Raw genomic sequence first — 22,350 nt, 5'->3', positions numbered from 1 at the left:
GTCATGTGACATCACGGTGACATCACAGTGACATCACACAGCCAGCAACAGTGAATAAAGACGCCACGAGTCTCTTCAGGTTGTTTCAGCTTTTATACACAGTTCAGTTTATAGATTTATAGAATATAAACAAACTTCTTTTTGTCCGTCACCAGATACACAAATAAATAATCTGACCTTTGACCCCGACAATCACCTGCTGAAGCCGCCGTCTCGTTTGAGCCTTTGGCACGTTTTACAAAATAGTCCCACATACACTGGCGTTACCACGGTTACCCCAAACTTTATAAAATAATCCTGCCCCTCCCCCCAACGAAAAAAAGGAAGGTTTACCCACACAGCGACCAATCAGATCACAGCACATTTAAAGACCACTTTGCTGCTTTTCACCTGGACAGGTGAGGGTAGAAGTGAAACAGTAGCCTGAACCCCACCGTGTGGTGGGTGGATCTGCAGGAACCAATAAGATCAGCAGAATGCTCCTTTAATCAGCTGCAGGGCCACACATTGATCCGTTTGTTATTGATCAATCTGTCATGAGAAACTGATGAATGAAGGAGTTAATCGGCCTCACAGCGTTCCTTAAATCCTGTAAAAATGACATGGAGTTTGGTTGGTGGTGGTTAAAGTGTCGCTGGGTCACACGTGCGCACACACATGCACTCTCTCAGTCATCGTGGGACGTCCAGCAGCTTCTTGTGCAGGTACTGCTTCACCTCCTCGATGCCGTTCAGCTTCTCCAGTTCGTGGTATGGTAGCTGACGAGGGACAAAAGAGAACATGACCGCAGTCCTGTGATCCGTTTCCAAAAGACTCAACTCAGGAACCACTTAACCCTGAAACAGCACCAAGGCAACAGATCTGCTGGGATTGGGAACAGCTGCCGGACTGGTAGACTCACCTGCAGGATGATGTAACCCAGTAGCCTCAGATGCCGGTCCCTCATGGCTCTGGACCCGACCAGAACCTCCGAGTTGTGGCAGTAGTGCCACTTGTCGTTGACAGACATGATGACCCTGCAGAGACCAGACAGCAGTTAGTTTGCTCCGGCTGGGTTCTAACCGGACCACGGCTCTGAGTGAGTGGGACCGACCTGTGGATCTGCCTCTGCTCGGTTTGCCGGTGTTCTGGTTCCGGTCGGTCTGTGGACTGAAGCTGTGTGGGGGTCGTGGGCCCTCTGTCGGCCCCTGACCCTTCGGGGTACGTCCCTCCTTCGTAGAATCCTGGCAGCTGGTGGTCTGACCCCTGACCCTCCGGGGACCCTGTGGCCCCCTCGTCCTCCAGGATCTTGCCAATGGAGAACTGAAAGAGGGAGTCTGGTGCGGAGGCCCCTGCAGCTCCAGGGGCCCCAGGCGGGGCCAGGCTGTCAGAGGGGGGGCTGCTGAGCGTGGAGCTGTCCTGACTCTCCACAGAGTGCTCCTTGGCCAGGCTGGAGTAGTACTCTGCTGCTTGAACGTAGTAGGGGCCATAGTCCAGGGGCCCGCCATTGGTCCCAGGCCCCGATGCCGTCGAGGCCCCCGCTGCACTGCAGATGTGGTGGGGCAGGAAGGACCGAGCCTCCATGGCTCCGCCCACTCCTTCAGTCACCTGACACGGGTGCTCGGTGTCACCCTCCAACGGCGTGAATGGAGAAAACGTCTGTAGCTCTGAAGTCACCACAGCAACCGCATCGTCAGCAATCTTGGTCGCCATGGTGACACAGGATGAAGGAACAATGTTAAGAGGTACACCAGATCCAGACCTGATGGGCAGAACCCGACCGGAACCATCCAACCAGAGGACAAAGTCTGCAGAGACAGAGAGACACGGGTCTGTTGGTACTATGGTACTCTGTGGTACTCTGTGGTACTCTGTGGTACCCTGTGGTACTCTGTAGTACCGTGTATTACTGTAGTACTCTGTAGTACTCTGTAGTACTCTGAGGTACTCTGTGGTACTCTGAGGTACTCTGTGGTACTCTGTGGTACTCTGTGGTACTCTGTAATATTCTGTGGTACTATGGTACTCTGTGGTACTCTGTAGTACTCTGTGGTACTCTGTAATACTGTGGTACTCTGTGGTACTCTGTGGTACTCTGTGGTACTCTGTAATACTCTGTGGTACTATGGTACTCTGTGGTACTCTGTGGTACTCTGTGGTACTCTGTAGTACTCTGTGGTACTCTGTGGTACTCTGTGGTACTCTGTAATACTCTGTGGTACTCTGTGGTACTCTGTAATACTCTGTGGTACTCTGTGGTACTCTGTAATACTGTGGTACTCTGTGGTACTCTGTAATACTGTGGTACTCTGTGGTACTCTGTGGTACTCTGTGGTACTCTGTGGTACTCTGTAATACTGTGGTACTCTGTGGTACTCTGTAATACTGTGGTACTCTGTGGTACTCTGTAATACTGTGGTACTCTGTGGTACTCTGTAATACTGTGGTACTCTGTGGTACTCTGTAATACTGTGGTACTCTGTGGTACTCTGTAATACTGTGGTACTCTGTGGTACTCTGTAATACTGTGGTACTCTGTGGTACTCTGTAATACTGTGGTACTCTGTGGTACTCTGTAATACTGTGGTACTCTGTGGTACTCTGTAATACTGTGGTACTCTGTGGTACTCTGTAATACTGTGGTACTCTGTGGTACTCTGTAATACTGTGGTACTCTGTGGTACTCTGTAATACTGTGGTACTCTGTGGTACTCTGTAATACTGTGGTACTCTGTGGTACTCTGTAATACTGTGGTACTCTGTGGTACTCTGTAATACTGTGGTACTCTGTGGTACTCTGTAATACTGTGGTACTCTGTGGTACTCTGTAATACTGTGGTACTCTGTGGTACTCTGTAATACTGTGGTACTCTGTGGTACTCTGTAATACTGTGGTACTCTGTGGTACTCTGTAATACTGTGGTACTCTGTGGTACTCTGTAATACTGTGGTACTCTGTGGTACTCTGTAATACTATGGTACTCTGTGGTACTCTGTAGTACTCTGTAGTACTCTGTGGTACTCTGTAGTACTCTGTAGTACTCTGTAGTACTCTGTAGTACTCTGTGGTACTCTGTAATACTGTGGTACTCTGTGGTACTCTGTGGTACCATGTAATACTGTAGTACTGTGTGGTACTCTGTAGTACTCTGTAATACTCTGTAATACTCTGTGGTACTATGTGGTACCGTGTAATACTGTAGTACTCTGTGGTACTCTGTAATACTCTGTGGTACTCTGTGGTACTCTGTGGTACCGTGTAATACTGTAGTACTCTGTGGTACTCTGTAATACTCTGTAGTACTCTGTGGTACTCTGTAGTACTCTGTGGTACTCTGTAGTAGTCTGTAGTACCGTGTAATACTGTGGTACTCTGTAATACTCTGTAGTACTCTGTAATACTCTGTGGTACTGTGTACTATGTGTAATACAACACAGTACTCTGTTGCACAGAGCAAAACCTGTAAAGTTCTGTTCAGAGTTTTTTCTCTCCACAGTCGCCTGGATCAAAGAGAAGTTTCAGTGGAATCTGTTGCTTTCCTTAGCTATAAAAGTAGCTTTTATAATTAGCTCCGTATAAATTGAATAATTTATAATTTAATGATGTTAGACTTAGTACTAGAATGGTACCTATGTAGTGTAGTACAAGGTAGTACCTGTGTAATACCAGCGTAGTACCTGTGTAGTACCTGTGTAATACCAGCATAGTACCTGTGTAATACCAGCGTAGTAGCAGCATAGTACCTGTGTAATACCAGCATAGTAGCAGTGTAGTACCTGTGTAATACCAGCATAGTAGCAGTGTAGTACCTGTGTAATACCAGCGTAGTAGCAGTATAGTACCTGTGTAATACCAGCATAGTAGCAGTGTAGTACCTGTGTAATACCAGCGTAGTAGCAGTATAGTACCTGTGTAATACCAGCGTAGTAGCAGTATAGTACCTGTGTAATACCAGCGTAGTAGCAGTATAGTACCTGTGTAATACCAGCGTAGTAGCAGTATAGTACCTGTGTAATACCAGCGTAGTAGCAGTATAGTACCTGTGTAATACCAGCGTAGTAGCAGTATAGTACCTGTGTAATACCAGCGTAGTAGCAGTATAGTACCTGTGTAATACCAGTGTAGTAGCAGTATAGTACCTGTGTAATACCAGCGTAGTAGCAGTGTAGTACCTGTGTAATACCAGCGTAGTAGCAGTGTAGTACCTGTGTAGTATCCCGGGGCTAAAACTTCATCCTGCTTGTAGTTCTGTTCTCCCACCAGCTGTCGCAGAGCCTCGGCCACGAGACCTTTATAACTGACACCAGAGACCAATCAGAACCAGGCAGAGGCAGTGGTCCAGTTCTGTATGTTCTGCTTCAGTCTATGATAGCTGCTGATAATTTAAAGCAGCTCATATCGGTGTGCAGGTGGTACCTGTACTTGCGGTTGACCTCGTCAGCTGTCAGGGCGTGGTCAAACATCAGCACCTTGTGTGTATCCTGCAGCCGAGGACCCTTGTAGTCTCGGAACTCCAACTCCACAGCGGCGTCTAGCAGAGACAGGTACCTCCGGACGATGAGGGCATACGGACTGTCTGTGGGGGGGTGGGACAAAACGGGTATTATAGAGGCATAAAGGTGTAACCTGGTTATACTGCTGTAACCTGGTTATACTGCAGTAACCTGGTTATAATGCAGTAACCTGGTTATAAAGGTGTAACCTGGTTATACTGCTGTAACCTGGTTATACTGCAGTAACCTGGTTATACTGCTGTAACCTGGTTATAAAGGGGTAACCTGGTTATACTGCTGTAACCTGGTTATACTGCTGTAACCTGGTTATACTGCTGTAACCTGGTTATAGAGGTGTAACCTGGTTATACTGCTGTAACCTGGTTATAAAGGTGTAACCTGGTTATACTGCTGTAACCTGGTTATAAAGGGGTAACCTGGTTATAAAGGGGTAACCTGGTTATACTGCAGTAACCTGGTTATAAAGGGGTAACGCTGGTTATACTGCTGTAACCTGGTTATAAAGGGGTAACCTGGTTATAAAGGGGTAACCTGGTTATAAAGGGGTAACGCTGGTTATAAAGGGGTAACGCTGGTTATAAAGGGGTAACGCTGGTTATACTGCTGTAACCTGGTTATAAAGGGGTAACGCTGGTTATACTGCTGTAACCTGGTTATAAAGGGGTAACGCTGGTTATAAAGGTGTAACCTGGTTATAAAGGGGTAACGCTGGTTATACTGCAGTAACCTGGTTATAAAGGGGTAACGCTGGTTATACTGCTGTAACCTGGTTATAAAGGGGTAACGCTGGTTATAAAGGGGTAACCTGATTATACTGCTGTAACCTGGTTATACTGCTGTAACCTGGTTATAAAGGGGTAACCTGGTTATAAAGGGGTAACCTGGTTATAAAGGGGTAACGCTGGTTATAAAGGGGTAACGCTGGTTATACTGTAGTAACCTGGTTATAAAGGGGTAACCTGGTTATACTGCTGTAACCTGGTTATAAAGGTGTAACGCTGGTTATACTGCTGTAACCTGGTTATAAAGGGGTAACGCTGGTTATACTGCTGTAACCTGGTTATAAAGGGGTAACGCTGGTTATACTGCTGTAACCTGGTTATAAAGGGGTAACGCTGGTTATACTGCTGTAACCTGGTTATAAAGGGGTAACGCTGGTTATACTGCTGTAACCTGGTTATAAAGGGGTAACGCTGGTTATAAAGGTGTAACCTGGTTATAAAGGGGTAACGCTGGTTATAAAGGTGTAACCTGGTTATACTGCTGTAACCTGGTTATAAAGGTGTAACCTGGTTATAAAGGGGTAACGCTGGTTATACTGCTGTAACCTGGTTATAAAGGTGTAACGCTGGTTATAAAGGTGTAACCTGGTTATAAAGGGGTAACGCTGGTTATACTGCAGTAACCTGGTTATAAAGGGGTAACGCTGGTTATAAAGGGGTAACCTGATTATACTGCTGTAACCTGGTTATAAAGGGGTAACGCTGGTTATACTGCTGTAACCTGGTTATAAAGGGGTAACGCTGGTTATACTGCTGTAACCTGGTTATAAAGGGGTAACGCTGGTTATACTGCTGTAACCTGGTTATAAAGGGGTAACGCTGGTTATACTGCTGTAACCTGGTTATACTGCTGTAACCTGGTTATAAAGGTGTAACCTGGTTATAAAGGGGTAACGCTGGTTATACTGCTGTAACCTGGTTATAAAGGGGTAACGCTGGTTATACTGCAGTAACCTGGTTATAAAGGGGTAACGCTGGTTATAAAGGGGTAACCTGATTATACTGCTGTAACCTGGTTATAAAGGGGTAACGCTGGTTATACTGCTGTAACCTGGTTATAAAGGGGTAACGCTGGTTATACTGCTGTAACCTGGTTATAAAGGGGTAACGCTGGTTATACTGCTGTAACCTGGTTATAAAGGGGTAACGCTGGTTATACTGCAGTAACCTGGTTATAAAGGGGTAACCTGATTATACTGCTGTAACCTGGTTATAAAGGTGTAACGCTGGTTATACTGCTGTAACCTAGTTATAAAGGGGTAACGCTGGTTATACTGCTGTAACCTGGTTATAAAGGGGTAACGCTGGTTATACTGCTGTAACCTGGTTATAAAGGGGTAACGCTGGTTATAAAGGGGTAACGTTGGTTATAAAGGGGTAACGCTGGTTATACTGCTGTAACCTGGTTATAAAGGGGTAACGCTGGTTATACTGCAGTAACCTGGTTATAAAGGGGTAACGCTGGTTATAAAGGGGTAACGTTGGTTATACTGCTGTAACCTGGTTATAAAGGGGTAACGCTGGTTATACTGCTGTAACCTGGTTATAAAGGTGTAACCTGGTTATAAAGGGGTAACGCTGGTTATACTGCTGTAACCTGGTTATAAAGGTGTAACCTGGTTATACTGCTGTAACCTGGTTATAAAGGGGTAACGCTGGTTATAAAGGTGTAACCTGGTTATACTGCTGTAACCTGGTTATAAAGGGGTAACGCTGGTTATACTGCAGTAACCTGGTTATAAAGGGGTAACGCTGGTTATAAAGGGGTAACCTGATTATACTGCTGTAACCTGGTTATACTGCTGTAACCTGGTTATAAAGGGGTAACGCTGGTTATACTGCTGTAACCTGGTTATAAAGGGGTAACGCTGGTTATACTGCTGTAACCTGGTTATAAAGGGGTAACGCTGGTTATAGAGGTGTAACCTGGTTATAAAGGTGTAACCTGGTTATATTGCTGTAACCTGGTTATACTGCTGTAACCTGGTTATAAAGGTTTAACGCTGGTTATACTGCTGTAACCTGGTTATACTGCTGTAACCTGGTTATAAAGGTTTAACGCTGGTTATACTGCTGTAACCTGGTTATACTGCTGTAACCTGGTTATACTGCTGTAACCTGGTTATAAAGGTGTAACCTGGTTATAAAGGTGTAACCTGGTTATAAAGGTGTAACCTGGTTATACTGCTGTAACCTGGTTATAAAGGTTTAACGCTGGTTATAAAGGTGTAACGCTGGTTATACTGCTGTAACCTGGTTATACTGCTGTAACCTGGTTATACTGCAGTAACCTGGTTATACTGCAGTAACCTGGTTATACTGCTGTAACCTGGTTATAAAGGTGTAACGCTGGTTATACTGCTGTAACCTGGTTATACTGCTGTAACCTGGTTATACTGCAGTAACCTGGTTATAAAGGGGTAACGCTGGTTATACTGCTGTAACCTGGTTATACTGCAGTAACCTGGTTATAAAGGGGTAACGCTGGTTATACTGCAGTAACCTGGTTATAAAGGGGTAACGCTGGTTATACTGCTGTAACCTGGTTATAAAGGTATAACGATGGTTATACTGCTGTAACCTGGTTATAAAGGGGTAACGCTGGTTATACTGCTGTAACCTGGTTATAAAGGGGTAACGCTGGTTATACTGCTGTAACCTGGTTATAAAGGGGTAACGCTGGTTATACTGCTGTAACCTGGTTATACTGCTGTAACCTGGTTATAAAGGGGTAACGCTGGTTATACTGCTGTAACCTGGTTATAAAGGGGTAACGCTGGTTATAAAGATGTAACGCTGGTTATAAAGGGGTAACGCTGGTTATACTGCTGTAACCTGGTTATAAAGGGGTAACGCTGGTTATAAAGGTGTAACGCTGGTTATACTGCTGTAACCTGGTTATAAAGGTGTAACGCTGGTTATACTGCTGTAACCTGGTTATAAAGGTGTAACGCTGGTTATAAAGGTGTAACGCTGGTTATAAAGGTGTAACCTGGTTATAAAGGTGTAACCTGGTTATAAAGGGGTAACGCTGGTTATACTGCTGTAACCTGGTTATAAAGGGGTAACGCTGGTTATACTGCTGTAACCTGGTTATAAAGGTGTAACCTGGTTATAAAGGGGTAACGCTGGTTATACTGCAGTAACCTGGTTATAAAGGGGTGACGCTGGTTATAAAGGGGTAACCTGATTATACTGCTGTAACCTGGTTATAAAGGGGTAACGCTGGTTATACTGCTGTAACCTGGTTATAAAGGGGTAACGCTGGTTATACTGCTGTAACCTGGTTATACTGCTGTAACCTGGTTATAAAGGTGTAACCTGGTTATAAAGGGGTAACGCTGGTTATACTGCTGTAACCTGGTTATACTGCTGTAACCTGGTTATAAAGGTGTAACCTGGTTATAAAGGGGTAACGCTGGTTATACTGCTGTAACCTGGTTATAAAGGTGTAACCTGGTTATACTGCTGTAACCTGGTTATAGAGGGGTAACGCTGGTTATAAAGGTGTAACCTGGTTATAAAGGGGTAACGCTGGTTATACTGCAGTAACCTGGTTATAAAGGGGTAACGCTGGTTATAAAGGGGTAACCTGATTATAAAGGTGTAACCTGGTTATACTGCTGTAACCTGGTTATAGAGGGGTAACGCTGGTTATAAAGGTGTAACCTGGTTATAAAGGGGTAACGCTGGTTATACTGCTGTAACCTGGTTATAAAGGTGTAACCTGGTTATACTGCTGTAACCTGGTTATAGAGGGGTAACGCTGGTTATAAAGGTGTAACCTGGTTATAAAGGGGTAACGCTGGTTATACTGCTGTAACCTGGTTATAAAGGGGTAACGCTGGTTATACTGCTGTAACCTGGTTATAAAGGGGTAACGCTGGTTATACTGCTGTAACCTGGTTATAAAGGGGTAACGCTGGTTATACTGCTGTAACCTGGTTATAAAGGGGTAACGCTGGTTATACTGCAGTAACCTGGTTATAAAGGGGTAACCTGATTATACTGCTGTAACCTGGTTATAAAGGTGTAACGCTGGTTATACTGCTGTAACCTAGTTATAAAGGGGTAACGCTGGTTATACTGCTGTAACCTGGTTATAAAGGGGTAACGCTGGTTATACTGCTGTAACCTGGTTATAAAGGGGTAACGCTGGTTATAAAGGGGTAACGTTGGTTATAAAGGGGTAACGCTGGTTATACTGCTGTAACCTGGTTATAAAGGGGTAACGCTGGTTATACTGCAGTAACCTGGTTATAAAGGGGTAACGCTGGTTATAAAGGGGTAACGTTGGTTATACTGCTGTAACCTGGTTATAAAGGGGTAACGCTGGTTATACTGCTGTAACCTGGTTATAAAGGTGTAACCTGGTTATAAAGGGGTAACGCTGGTTATACTGCTGTAACCTGGTTATAAAGGTGTAACCTGGTTATACTGCTGTAACCTGGTTATAAAGGGGTAACGCTGGTTATAAAGGTGTAACCTGGTTATACTGCTGTAACCTGGTTATAAAGGTGTAACCTGGTTATAAAGGGGTAACGCTGGTTATACTGCTGTAACCTGGTTATAAAGGGGTAACGCTGGTTATACTGCAGTAACCTGGTTATAAAGGGGTAACGCTGGTTATAAAGGGGTAACCTGATTATACTGCTGTAACCTGGTTATACTGCTGTAACCTGGTTATAAAGGGGTAACGCTGGTTATACTGCTGTAACCTGGTTATAAAGGGGTAACGCTGGTTATACTGCTGTAACCTGGTTATAAAGGGGTAACGCTGGTTATAGAGGTGTAACCTGGTTATAAAGGTGTAACCTGGTTATATTGCTGTAACCTGGTTATACTGCTGTAACCTGGTTATAAAGGTTTAACGCTGGTTATACTGCTGTAACCTGGTTATACTGCTGTAACCTGGTTATACTGCTGTAACCTGGTTATAAAGGTGTAACCTGGTTATAAAGGTGTAACCTGGTTATACTGCTGTAACCTGGTTATAAAGGTTTAACGCTGGTTATAAAGGTGTAACGCTGGTTATACTGCTGTAACCTGGTTATACTGCTGTAACCTGGTTATACTGCAGTAACCTGGTTATACTGCAGTAACCTGGTTATACTGCTGTAACCTGGTTATAAAGGTGTAACGCTGGTTATACTGCTGTAACCTGGTTATACTGCTGTAACCTGGTTATACTGCAGTAACCTGGTTATAAAGGGGTAACGCTGGTTATACTGCTGTAACCTGGTTATACTGCAGTAACCTGGTTATAAAGGGGTAACGCTGGTTATACTGCAGTAACCTGGTTATAAAGGGGTAACGCTGGTTATACTGCTGTAACCTGGTTATAAAGGTATAACGATGGTTATACTGCTGTAACCTGGTTATAAAGGGGTAACGCTGGTTATACTGCTGTAACCTGGTTATAAAGGGGTAACGCTGGTTATACTGCTGTAACCTGGTTATACTGCTGTAACCTGGTTATAAAGGGGTAACGCTGGTTATACTGCTGTAACGCTGGTTATAAAGGGGTAACGCTGGTTATACTGCTGTAACCTGGTTATAAAGGGGTAACGCTGGTTATAAAGGTGTAACGCTGGTTATACTGCTGTAACCTGGTTATAAAGGTGTAACGCTGGTTATACTGCTGTAACCTGGTTATAAAGGTGTAACGCTGGTTATAAAGGTGTAACGCTGGTTATAAAGGTGTAACGCTGGTTATACTGCTGTAACCTTGTTATAAAGGTGTAACGCTGGTTATAAAGGGGTAACGCTGGTTATAAAGGGGTAACGCTGGTTATAAAGGGGTAACGCTGGTTATAAAGGGGTAACGTTGGTTATACTGCTGTAACGCTGGTTATAAAGGGGTAACGATGGTTATACTGCTGTAACCTGGTTATAAAGGGGTAACGCTGGTTATAAAGGTGTAACGCTGGTTATGCTGCTGTAACCTGGTTATAAAGGTGTAACGCTGGTTATACTGCTGTAACCTGGTTATAAAGGTGTAACGCTCGTTATACTGCTGTAACCTGGTTATAAAGGTGTAACGCTGGTTATGCTGCTGTAACCTGGTTATAAAGGTGTAACGCTGGTTATGCTGCTGTAACCTGGTTATAAAGGTGTAACGCTGGTTATGCTGCTGTAACCTGGTTATAAAGGTGTAACGCTGGTTATACTGCTGTAACCTGGTTATAAAGGGGTAACGATGGTTATACTAATGTAACCTGGTTATAAAGGTGTAACGCTGGTTATACTGCTGTAACCTGGTTATAAAGGGGTAACGATGGTTATAAAGGTGTAACGCGGTTATAAAGGGGTAACGATGGTTATAAAGGGGTAACGATGGTTATACTGCTGTAACCTGGTTATAAAGGGGTAACGCTGGTTATACTGCTGTAACGCTGGTTATAAAGGTGTAACCTGGTTATAAAGGGGTAACGATGGTTATACTGCTGTAACCTTGTTATAAAGGTGTAACGCTGGTTATACTGCTGTAACCTTGTTATAAAGGGGTAACGCTGGTTATACTGCTGTAACCTTGTTATAAAGGGGTAACGTTGGTTATAGAGGTGTAACGATGGTTATACTGCTGTAACCTGGTTATAAAGGGGTAACGCTGGTTATACTGCTGTAACGCTGGTTATAAAGGTGTAACCTGGTTATAAAGGGGTAACGATGGTTATACTGCTGTAACCTTGTTATAAAGGGGTAACGCTGGTTATACTGCTGTAACCTGGTTATAAAGGGGTAACGATGGTTATAAAGGTGTAACGATGGTTATAAAGGGGTAACGATGGTTATACTGCTGTAACCTGGTTATAAAGGGGTAACGCTGGTTATACTGCTGTAACCTTGTTATAAAGGTGTAACGCTGGTTATACTGCTGTAACCTTGTTATAAAGGGGTAACGTTGGTTATAGAGGTGTAACGATGGTTATACTGCTGTAACCTGGTTATAAAGGGGTAACGATGGTTATAAAGGTGTAACGATGGTTATACTGCTGTAACCTGGTTATAAAGGGGTAACGATGGTTATAAAGGTGTAACGATGGTTATAAAGGGGTAACGCTGGTTATAAAGGTGTAACGATGGTTATACTGCTGTAACCTGGTTATAAAGGGGTAACGATGGTTATAAAGGGGTAACGTTGGTTATACTGCTGTAACCTGGTTATAAAGGGGTAACGCTGGTTATAAAGGTGTAACGATGGTTATAAAGGGGTAACGCTGGTTATACTGCTGTAACCTGGTTATAAAGGGGTAACGCTGGTTATAAAGGGGTAACGCTGGTTATACTGCTGTAACCTGGTTATAAAGGGGTAACGCTGGTTATAAAGGTGTAACGATGGTTATAAAGGTGTAACGATGGTTATAAAGGTGTAACCTGGTTATAAAGGGGTAACGTTGGCTATACTGCTGTAACCTGGTTATAAAGGGGTAACGCTGGTTATAAAGGTGTAACGATGGTTATACTGCTGTAACCTGGTTATAAAGGGGTAACGATGGTTATAAAGGTGTAACGATGGTTATAAAGGGGTAACGTTGGTTATACTGCTGTAACCTGGTTATAAAGGGGTAACGCTGGTTATAAAGGTGTAACGATGGTTATAAAGGGGTAACGCTGGTTATACTGCTGTAACCTGGTTATAAAGGGGTAACGCTGGTTATAAAGGTGTAACGATGGTTATAAAGGGGTAACGCTGGTTATACTGCTGTAACCTGGTTATAAAGGTGTAACGATGGTTATAAAGGTGTAACGATGGTTATAAAGGTGTAACGATGGTTATAAAGGTGTAACGATGGTTATAAAGGTGTAACGATGGTTATAAAGGGGTAACGTTGGTTATACTGCTGTAACCTGGTTATAAAGGTGTAACGATGGTTATAAAGGGGTAACGATGGTTATACTGCTGTAACCTGGTTATAAAGGGGTAACGCTGGTTATAAAGGGGTAACGCTGGTTATACTGCTGTAACCTGGTTATAAAGGTGTAACGATGGTTATAAAGGTGTATCGCTGGTTATACTGCTGTAACCTGGTTATAAAGGTGTAACGCTGGTTATAAAGGGGTAACGATGGTTATACTGCTGTAACCTGGTTATAAAGGTGTAACCTGGTTATACTGCTGTAACCTGGTTATAGAGGTGTAACCTGGTTATAAAGGTGTAACGATGGTTATAAAGGTGTAACGATGGTTATACTGCTGTAACCTGGTTATAAAGGGGTAACGCTGGTTATAAAGGGGTAACGATGGTTATACTGCTGTAACCTGGTTATAAAGGGGTAACGCTGGTTATACTTCTGTAACCTGGTTATAAAGGGGTAACGCTGGTTATACTGCTGTAACCTGGTTATAAAGGGGTAACGATGGTTATAAAGGGGTAACGATGGTTATACTGCTGTAACCTGGTTATAAAGGGGTAACGCTGGTTATAAAGGGGTAACGCTGGTTATACTTCTGTAACCTGGTTATAAAGGGGTAACGCTGGTTATACTGCTGTAACCTGGTTATAAAGGGGTAACGCTGGTTATAAAGGTGTAACGATGGTTATAAAAGGGTAACGATGGTTATAAAGGGGTAACGTTGGTTATACTGCTGTAACCTGGTTATAAAGGGGTAACGCTGGTTATACTGCTGTAACCTGGTTATAAAGGGGTAACCTGGTTATACTGCTGTAACCTGGTTATAAAGGGGTAACGCTGATTATACTGCTGTAACGCTGGTTATAAAGGGGTAACGCTGGTTATACTGCTGTAACCTGGTTATAAAGGTGTAACGATGGTTATAAAGGGGTAACGATGGTTATACTGCTGTAACCTGGTTATAAAGGTGTAACGATGGTTATAAAGGGGTAACGATGGTTATACTGCTGTAACCTGGTTATAAAGGTGTAACGCTGGTTATAAAGGGGTAACGCTGGTTATACTGCTGTAACCTGGTTATAAAGGTGTAACGATGGTTATAAAGGGGTAACGATGGTTATACTGCTGTAATCTGGTTATAAAGGGGTAACGCTGGTTATAAAGGTGTAACGCTGGTTATACTGCTGTAACCTGGTTATACTGCTGTAACCTGGTTATAAAGGTGTAACGCTGGTTATACTGCTGTAACCTGGTTATAAAGGGGTAACGCTGGTTATACTGCTGTAACCTGGTTATAAAGGTGTAACGATGGTTATAAAGGGGTAACGTTGGTTATACTGCTGTAACCTGGTTATAAAGGGGTAACGATGGTTATACTGCTGTAACCTGGTTATAAAGGGGTAACGCTGGTTATAAAGGCTGGTTATATAAATTGAATGACAGGAATATGATTCTATTACAATGAATTTGATTCTCATTGGACTATCGTTTTAGTGCCTTGAGATGACATTGTAATTTGGCACTAAAAATTCAACTTATATGAATGATATTGCTTTAACGCTGTACATACTGGTATTAGACTGGTTTTGTACTGGTTAAACTGGTATTATTCTGGTTACGCTGATGTTCTACTGGTTATGCTTGTATCGTGGTTATGCTGGTGTTTTTCTGGGTATGGTGGTGGTGTACTGGTCATACTCGTATTATACCAGCTGCTTGGAGGTACTGACTGGTAACGTTGCTGATGAAGGCCGAGGAGAAGACTCTGTGCAGAACCCGACCGGGGAAATGTCCCAGCTGGAATAGAGACATGAGGATGTTGACGGTAGCAAGCGGTGAGCTGAGGGCCTTCAGCTCCACCACCTCCTCCAGCTGAGAGAAGAACTGCTGCTCACTGGATGGACGATAGCTCATCCTGCTGAATGGGAACACCAGTTTCTGGATCACCTGAGAACACAGACAGAACAGTCGGCACAGTCCTGTCCAAATGGTTAAAAACCACCAGAGCACACAGCAGTCCTCACCTTACTGTCCAGATACTCCGCTTTCTTTACCAGAAAGTCAGCGATGGTGTCAAGTAGTCGCATCTCCCTGAGGCGATGGCGGGCGATGTATTTGGCGATCAGAGCCATGGTGTATGGAGTGATGCTGTCCACCTTTTTGGGCAACTCCTCTGTGGGAGAAGTAAACACGGTAGGTGTGAGAACAGCCGGTTTCTGGTCAGCAAACACCTGGTCGACAGGTAAGAGCAGGCCCACCTGCCAGGCTGCTGATGAACTTCTCCTGTCTGTTCTGGTAGAACAGGTGAGAGCTAAAGATCAGTTCCAGGCTCTTGTTGCTGGCCTCACGTGCGCACGCCGCCAGCATCTCGTCCAGCAGCGCCATCTCCTGGTCACGGACCCCGCTGACACTGGCCAGAGTGTGTTTGACGAGCCGCAGGATCTTCCTGAGGACAGAGCAGACATGAAGACTCCTCTAAAAGCAGGTAAGTGAAGGGCAGAGAGCTCTCAGCGAGCTGAGCTGAACGGGTCAGGTGACGTTTATTACCCACCTGTTGGCAAGCAGTTGTTCCGGGTTTGGAGGTGTGTTAGAGTTGCTATTAGAGGCAGCAGCTGTGGCGGGTTCAGACGTCTGCAGCGAGTGCCACTTGAGTCTGTAGTATGAGAGCAGCAGGAACAGCGTCTGCGGGTGGCGCTCTCGCTCCAGGTTTTTCTCGAGGCCGGCCAGGCAGGCCTCAGTTAGCGGGTGCTGGCTGCCCGGGTGGAGCTTCATGCTGGAGCTGAACACCATGGACACGTCCTTCTGGTTGAACTGGTTCAATCTGGACTGGGACTCAGCCTCAAGAACCTGGACCACCTGGGAGTCACTGGGAAGACCTGAGATCAGAACAGAGGAGGTTGAGTGATGTCAGAGGGGGGCGTTTGTGGACAGCGTGCAGAGACTCACCGAGTGCCGCCACAGCATACAGGCAGTTGACGATGCTGAAGTTGTCGAACTTGGCGCAGTCATTGACGATGGCGTTGCAGAGCGTCTGGAAGTCCTGATGCTCCAGGATCTGTCGCCCATCCCCCTCCGATCCGCCTCCAGAGGCCTCGGTGTCTGCGGCGTCCCTCGTGGTTTGTGGCGGGGGCGTGGCCTGCAGGAGCTGTCCTATCTTCTGCAGGGCGACGGGGTAATGGTTGTGGGAGATTTTGGAGGGGTTCTGAGTGACCCAGCGGAGCACCTCGTCAGGCCGCCGCGAGCGCTCGATCAGACGCTTCATGGTGAAGAACGTATCGTAACTCATCTTCTCATGGATGAAGTTCCACGTCTTCTTCTTGCTGCCGGCAGCAGCCCCTCCGGCTGGAGCTCCTCCCCCGTATGTGTGTATGGGGGAGTGGTGCTGGTAGTGCGGGGGCAGGGGAGGCGGGGCCAAAGGGTGGGGGTGGTACTGATGGTGGAAATGTGCTCCTCTGTGGGCCTCAGGGCGACCCTGGTACAGCGGGTAGGTGGAGGGAGGTGGGGCTGGGTGGTGGGGAAGGTGGGGGTGAGGCGGATGGGGCGCCTCAAGCACTGCCAGGCCCGCCCTTCGCCCCTGTTTAACCCCACCTCCTCCCCCTCCTCCTCCGGCAGCGGTGTAGAGGCGGGTGGCGTACATGGCGACAGACCGAGCGTCGGGGCGGAGGAGGCGAGCTTGGCTCAGGAGGCGCCGCCCAGTGAACAAACACAGCATAGTCCAAGAGCCAGATCACCTGTACGCCACAGCACAGCACACCTGCAGGGGAGGGAGCAGCTCAGATCACAGTTTAACAGCACCAGAACCTGCCAGGTTCTACTGCCACTCACACCAGAACCTGCCAGGTTCTACTGCCACTCGCACCAGAACCTGCCAGGTTCTACTGCCACTCACACCAGAACCTGCCAGGTTCTACTGCCACTCACACCAGAACCTGCCAGGTTCTACTGACACCAGAACCCTAACCTAACCCATGAAGGAAGTGAAGAACAGCACGTTTCAGATTTACCTGAGCCACACCTCAAACAGGAGGTGTGGCTCAGGTAAATACTGAGTCATGAAACAAATATAAAAGGAAAGAAGTATCTGATCAGTGATGTCACGGCACCCAGCAAGGGAGCGCTGCTGCTGTTACATTAGCTGCTAAGGTGGCGTTCAGTGTAGCTACTATGTGGCACATTACAATATTAGAACAGATATCATCACAGAGAGTTACCTGCCCACCTGTCAGTGGGGCACCAAACGCTGCGTTCAAAGACAGCACTGCACCAAACGCTACGTTCAAAGACAGCACTTCACCAAACGCTACGTTCAAAGACAGCACGGCACCAAACGCTACGTTCAAAGACAGCACTTCACCAAACGCTACGTTCAAAGACAGCACTGCACCAAACGCTACGTTCAAAGACAGCACTGCACCAAACGCTACGTTCAAAGACAGCACGGCACCAAACACTACGTTCAAGGACAGCACTTCACCAAACGCTACGTTCAAAGACAGCACGGCACCAAACGCTACGTTCAAAGACAGCACTTCACCAAACGCTACGTTCAAAGACAGCACGGCACCAAACGCTACGTTCAAAGACAGCACTGCACCAAACGCTACGTTCAAAGACAGCACGGCACCAAACGCTACGTTCAAAGACAGCACGGCACCAAACGCTACGTTCAAAGACAGCACGGCACCAAACGCTACGTTCAAGGACAGCACTTCACCAAACGCTACGTTCAAAGACAGCACGGCACCAAACGCTACGTTCAAGGACAGCACTTCACCAAACGCTACGTTCAAAGACAGCACGGCACCAAACGCTACGTTCAAAGACAGCACTTCACCAAACGCTACGTTCAAAGACAGCACTGCACCAAACGCTACGTTCAAAGACAGCACGGCACCAAACGCTACGTTCAAGGACAGCACTTCACCAAACGCTACGTTCAAAGACAGCACGGCACCAAACGCTACGTTCAAAGACAGCACGGCACCAAACGCTACGTTCAAGGACAGCACTTCACCAAACGCTACGTTCAAAGACAGCACGGCACCAAACGCTACGTTCAAGGACAGCACTTCACCAAACGCTACGTTCAAAGACAGCACGGCACCAAACGCTGCGTTCAAAGACAGCACTGCACCAAACGCTACGTTCAAAGACAGCACGGCACCAAACGCTACGTTCAAGGACAGCACTTCACCAAACGCTACGTTCAAAGACAGCACGGCACCAAACGCTACGTTCAAAGACAGCACGGCACCAAACGCTACGTTCAAGGACAGCACTTCACCAAACGCTACGTTCAAAGACAGCACAGCACCAAACGCTACGTTCAAAGACAGCACAGCACCAAGCTCTATGTTCAAAGACAGCACGGCACCAAACGCTGCGTTCAAAGACAGCACGGCACCAAACGCTATGTTCAAAGACAGCACGGCACCAAGCGCTGCGTTCATAGACAGCACGGCACCAAACGCTGCGTTCAAAGACAGCACGGCACCAAACGCTACGTTCAAAGACAGCACGGCACCAAACGCTATGTTCAAAGACAGCACGGCACCAAGCGCTGCGTTCATAGACAGCACGGCACCAAACGCTGTGTTCAAAGACAGCACGGCACCAAACGCTATGTTCAAAGACAGCACGGCAGCAAACGCTGCGTTCAAAGACAGCACGGCACCAAACGCTACGTTCAAAGACAGCACCAAATGCTACGTTCAAAGACAGCACGGCACCAAATGCTACGTTCAAAGACAGCACGGCACCAAAAGCTACGTTCAAAGACAGCACTGCACCAAACGCTACGTTCAAAGACAGCACGGCACCAAACGCTACATTCAAAGACAGCACGGCACCAAACGCTACGTTCAAAGACAGCACGGCACCAAACGCTACGTTCAAAGACAGCACGGCACCAAACGCTACGTTCAAGGACAGCACTTCACCAAACGCTACGTTCAAAGACAGCACGGCACCAAACGCTACGTTCAAAGACAGCACGGCACCAAACGCTACGTTCAAAGACAGCACGGCACCAAAAGCTACGTTCAAAGACAGCACTGCACCAAACGCTACGTTCAAAGACAGCACGGCACCAAACGCTACGTTCAAGGACAGCACTTCACCAAACGCTACGTTCAAAGACAGCACGGCACCAAACGCTACGTTCAAAGACAGCACGGCACCAAACGCTACGTTCAAAGACAGCACGGCACCAAACGCTACGTTCAAGGACAGCACTTCACCAAACGCTACGTTCAAAGACAGCACGGCACCAAACGCTACGTTCAAGGACAGCACTTCACCAAACGCTACGTTCAAAGACAGCACGGCACCAAACGCTACGTTCAAAGACAGCACGGCACCAAACGCTACGTTCAAAGACAGCACAGCACCAAGCTCTATGTTCAAAGACAGCACGGCACCAAACGCTGCGTTCAAAGACAGCACGGCACCAAACGCTATGTTCAAAGACAGCACGGCACCAAGCGCTGCGTTCATAGACAGCACGGCACCAAACGCTGCGTTCAAAGACAGCACGGCACCAAACGCTATGTTCAAAGACAGCACGGCACCAAGCGCTGCGTTCATAGACAGCACGGCACCAAACGCTGCGTTCAAAGACAGCACGGCACCAAACGCTATGTTCAAAGACAGCATGGCACCAAACGCTATGTTCAAAGACAGCACGGCACCAAACGCTACGTTCAAAGACAGCACCAAATGCTACGTTCAAAGACAGCACGGCACCAAACGCTACGTTCAAAGACAGCACCAAATGCTACGTTCAAAGACAGCACGGCACCAAACGCTGCGTTCAAAGACAGCACGGCACCAAACGCTATGTTCAAAGACAGCACGGCACCAAACGCTGCGTTCAAAGACAGCACGGCACCAAACGCTACGTTCAAAGACAGCACCAAATGCTACGTTCAAAGACAGCACGGCACCAAACGCTACGTTCAAAGACAGCACTTACCAAACGCTACGTTCAAAGACAGCATGGCACCAAGCGCTGCGTTCAAAGACAGCACGGCACCAAACGCTACGTTCAAAGACAGCACGGCACCAAGCGCTACGTTCAAAGACAGCACGGCACCAAACGCTACGTTCAAAGACAGCACTTACCAAACGCTACGTTCAAAGACAGCATGGCACCAAGCGCTGCGTTCAAAGACAGCACGGCACCAAACGCTACGTTCAAAGACAGCACGGCACCAAGCGCTACGTTCAAAGACAGCACGGCACCAAGCGCTACGTTCAAAGACAGCACGGCACCAAACGCTACGTTCAAAGACAGCACGGCGGAGGAGAGCGGTGACGAGAGATGAGAAGAAGAGCTTTATTTTTTCAATAAAGTCTTTATTAATCTGCATTGTCTTCTTTAGTCCAGGAAAAGGAAAACAACACAGTGAACAAACATGAAACTTTCACAAATCCAAAATGCCGATTCCCGATCTCTACCCACAAAACTCCACCTGCAGCCCACAAACGTTTTAAATCCGGCATATTTTCCATAGTTTTATAATGAGCATATTTGACCCTTAGATGAGTTTAATGAAGAAATAACAGAGGAGAGGAAGAGGACCCAATCAACCTGATGTCTTGGCTTAGTCTGACCCCTCCATCCTGATGACATCACACAGGTGGCAGTCAGCTGATCAGACAGAATCTGCAGAGGTCACCTGACACCATGACCCCATCCTGTGGAACTCCCCAGGACCGTCCATATTACACCCACAGACCGACCTCAGAGAATCCACAGCATCCAGGGATTAGCCTGATCCACTGTGAGGCATCGATCAGCTCTGATCAGTCACCGCCCCTCCCCCAACTGTCGGGTCACCTCAGGGCCACGTGCTAATATCAGCATGCACTAATTAGCAGATTAAACCCTCCCTTTATGGTGTCAGCGCCTTCACATACACGTCCCTGCTGACGTTCCCTAAACAAAGTGACGTCATGGTTAAATGACGTTCCTCATGCAGTCAGAGGCTGTCAGTGATGCTAACTCAAGCTAAAAGCTAACCGTGGTGGAGCAGCCGTGGCAGGCAAAGCTAAGTTAGCCTGTTAGCTCCCGCAGGTACCATATCACTGGGCTGGTCACCGGGTTACGACCCGGGACAACAGGCCTTGGACGGGTGGCACGCGCCTGACACGGACGGCCAGGTTACCTCATAGCTCAGTGACGTCAGCAGCTCCGCTCTGTCAAACACCTGCGGCCGCTGAGAGTGCGGGTTCACCGAGGAAACAGCCAGCGGTCAGCCGCTTCATTCCTCCACACAGCCCGCAGACGCCATCCTGCTGTACCCGGCATGCACCTGGAGGAAGACTGCCGGCTCCACAGCGACACCCAGCGGCTCCGGCGGGCAGCGTTCATTCAATTCAATTAAAACTATTTTATTCATTAAATTAGAGGCACGTAGACATAGAATACATTTTCAAGACATTCAGTGTCAAAATAAAATCAGAATAAGAAGATGAAATAAGTAGTAAAGGATGTAGAAGTAGATGTAGATTTTTAAAGAAAGTCTTTGTTGTTGATGTATGCTCTGCTGACTGGGACAAACTGCTGATGTTTAGGCTTCATTTCACACCTTTCCAAAGCTTTAATTCTGTTCTCAGCAGGGTGAAAAGTCACATTTAGTTCATCAGAAACACAACAGCAGACTGAAGTTATCTACAGGTTTGGTATTTCAGGTATTTTCCACACATCAGAGCTCCTCTCTCAGCAGATCATCTCACTGCCAATGTTTTCACCTGGGATAATAAACCTTTTTAACTGTTTTCTGTTGTTTTCACATGTGACCATCCTCCCCACAGCCTGACCCAGCGCTCCATGAAGGCTCCTGTAGCCTCTTTCATTTTGTCCACATGAGCTCATCCCAGTTTGCATCATAGTCCAGAACATGATGTCATTATAACCCACAGTGTCTGACTCACAATCTGTTTCCAACATCCAGCCAGGAAAAGATTTCCTAAATGGTTTGATGACGTTCCGGCGACAGAAGGTTTGTTCTTGTGTCCATCAGATGCCCAACAGACCAAATGTCTCTCTGCAGCCAATCAGAGACATGAAGGTTTCATTTGGACCAAACTAATATTCCAGAAAGCTGTGTGGAGGCAGACTGAGTTTAGAAAAGAGTTCTCGGTTCTTCAGGGGAAATTTAGACACAAAACTCACAGAAGAAGAAAATCTGTCCCACAACATTTCTCAGGGACTT

General features: G+C 46.5%; 1 protein-coding gene and 1 long non-coding RNA gene across 2 annotated transcripts in view; both read right to left on the bottom strand.

Moving 5' to 3' along the window:
* The window catches only part of LOC140268291 (uncharacterized), a 224,728-nt gene that overhangs the window by 75,320 nt on the left and 127,058 nt on the right, over nucleotides 1-22,350 (bottom strand). The gene's annotated exons all lie outside the window — the stretch shown is intronic.
* On the bottom strand, nucleotides 75-21,449 carry fastk (Fas-activated serine/threonine kinase). The gene is made up of 11 exons (XM_072363321.1): nucleotides 21,301-21,449; nucleotides 16,079-16,886; nucleotides 15,684-16,008; nucleotides 15,391-15,578; nucleotides 15,157-15,305; nucleotides 14,863-15,079; nucleotides 4,397-4,556; nucleotides 4,186-4,277; nucleotides 1,094-1,787; nucleotides 902-1,016; nucleotides 75-758 (listed from the first exon to the last, which is right to left on the bottom strand). The coding sequence occupies exons 2-11, from the start codon at nucleotides 16,842-16,844 to the stop codon at nucleotides 672-674; spliced, it is 2,793 nt and encodes a 930-aa protein (XP_072219422.1). The 5' UTR covers nucleotides 16,845-16,886; nucleotides 21,301-21,449; the 3' UTR covers nucleotides 75-671.

Source organism: Leuresthes tenuis, unplaced genomic scaffold (assembly GCF_036924035.1).
Source record: "Leuresthes tenuis unplaced genomic scaffold, fLeuTen1.0.hap1 SCAF_14, whole genome shotgun sequence".
Taxonomy (NCBI): domain Eukaryota; kingdom Metazoa; phylum Chordata; class Actinopteri; order Atheriniformes; family Atherinopsidae; genus Leuresthes; species Leuresthes tenuis.
The sequence above is the reverse complement of the archived record's forward strand: the minus strand, read 5'-3'. Positions and strand labels throughout refer to the sequence as shown.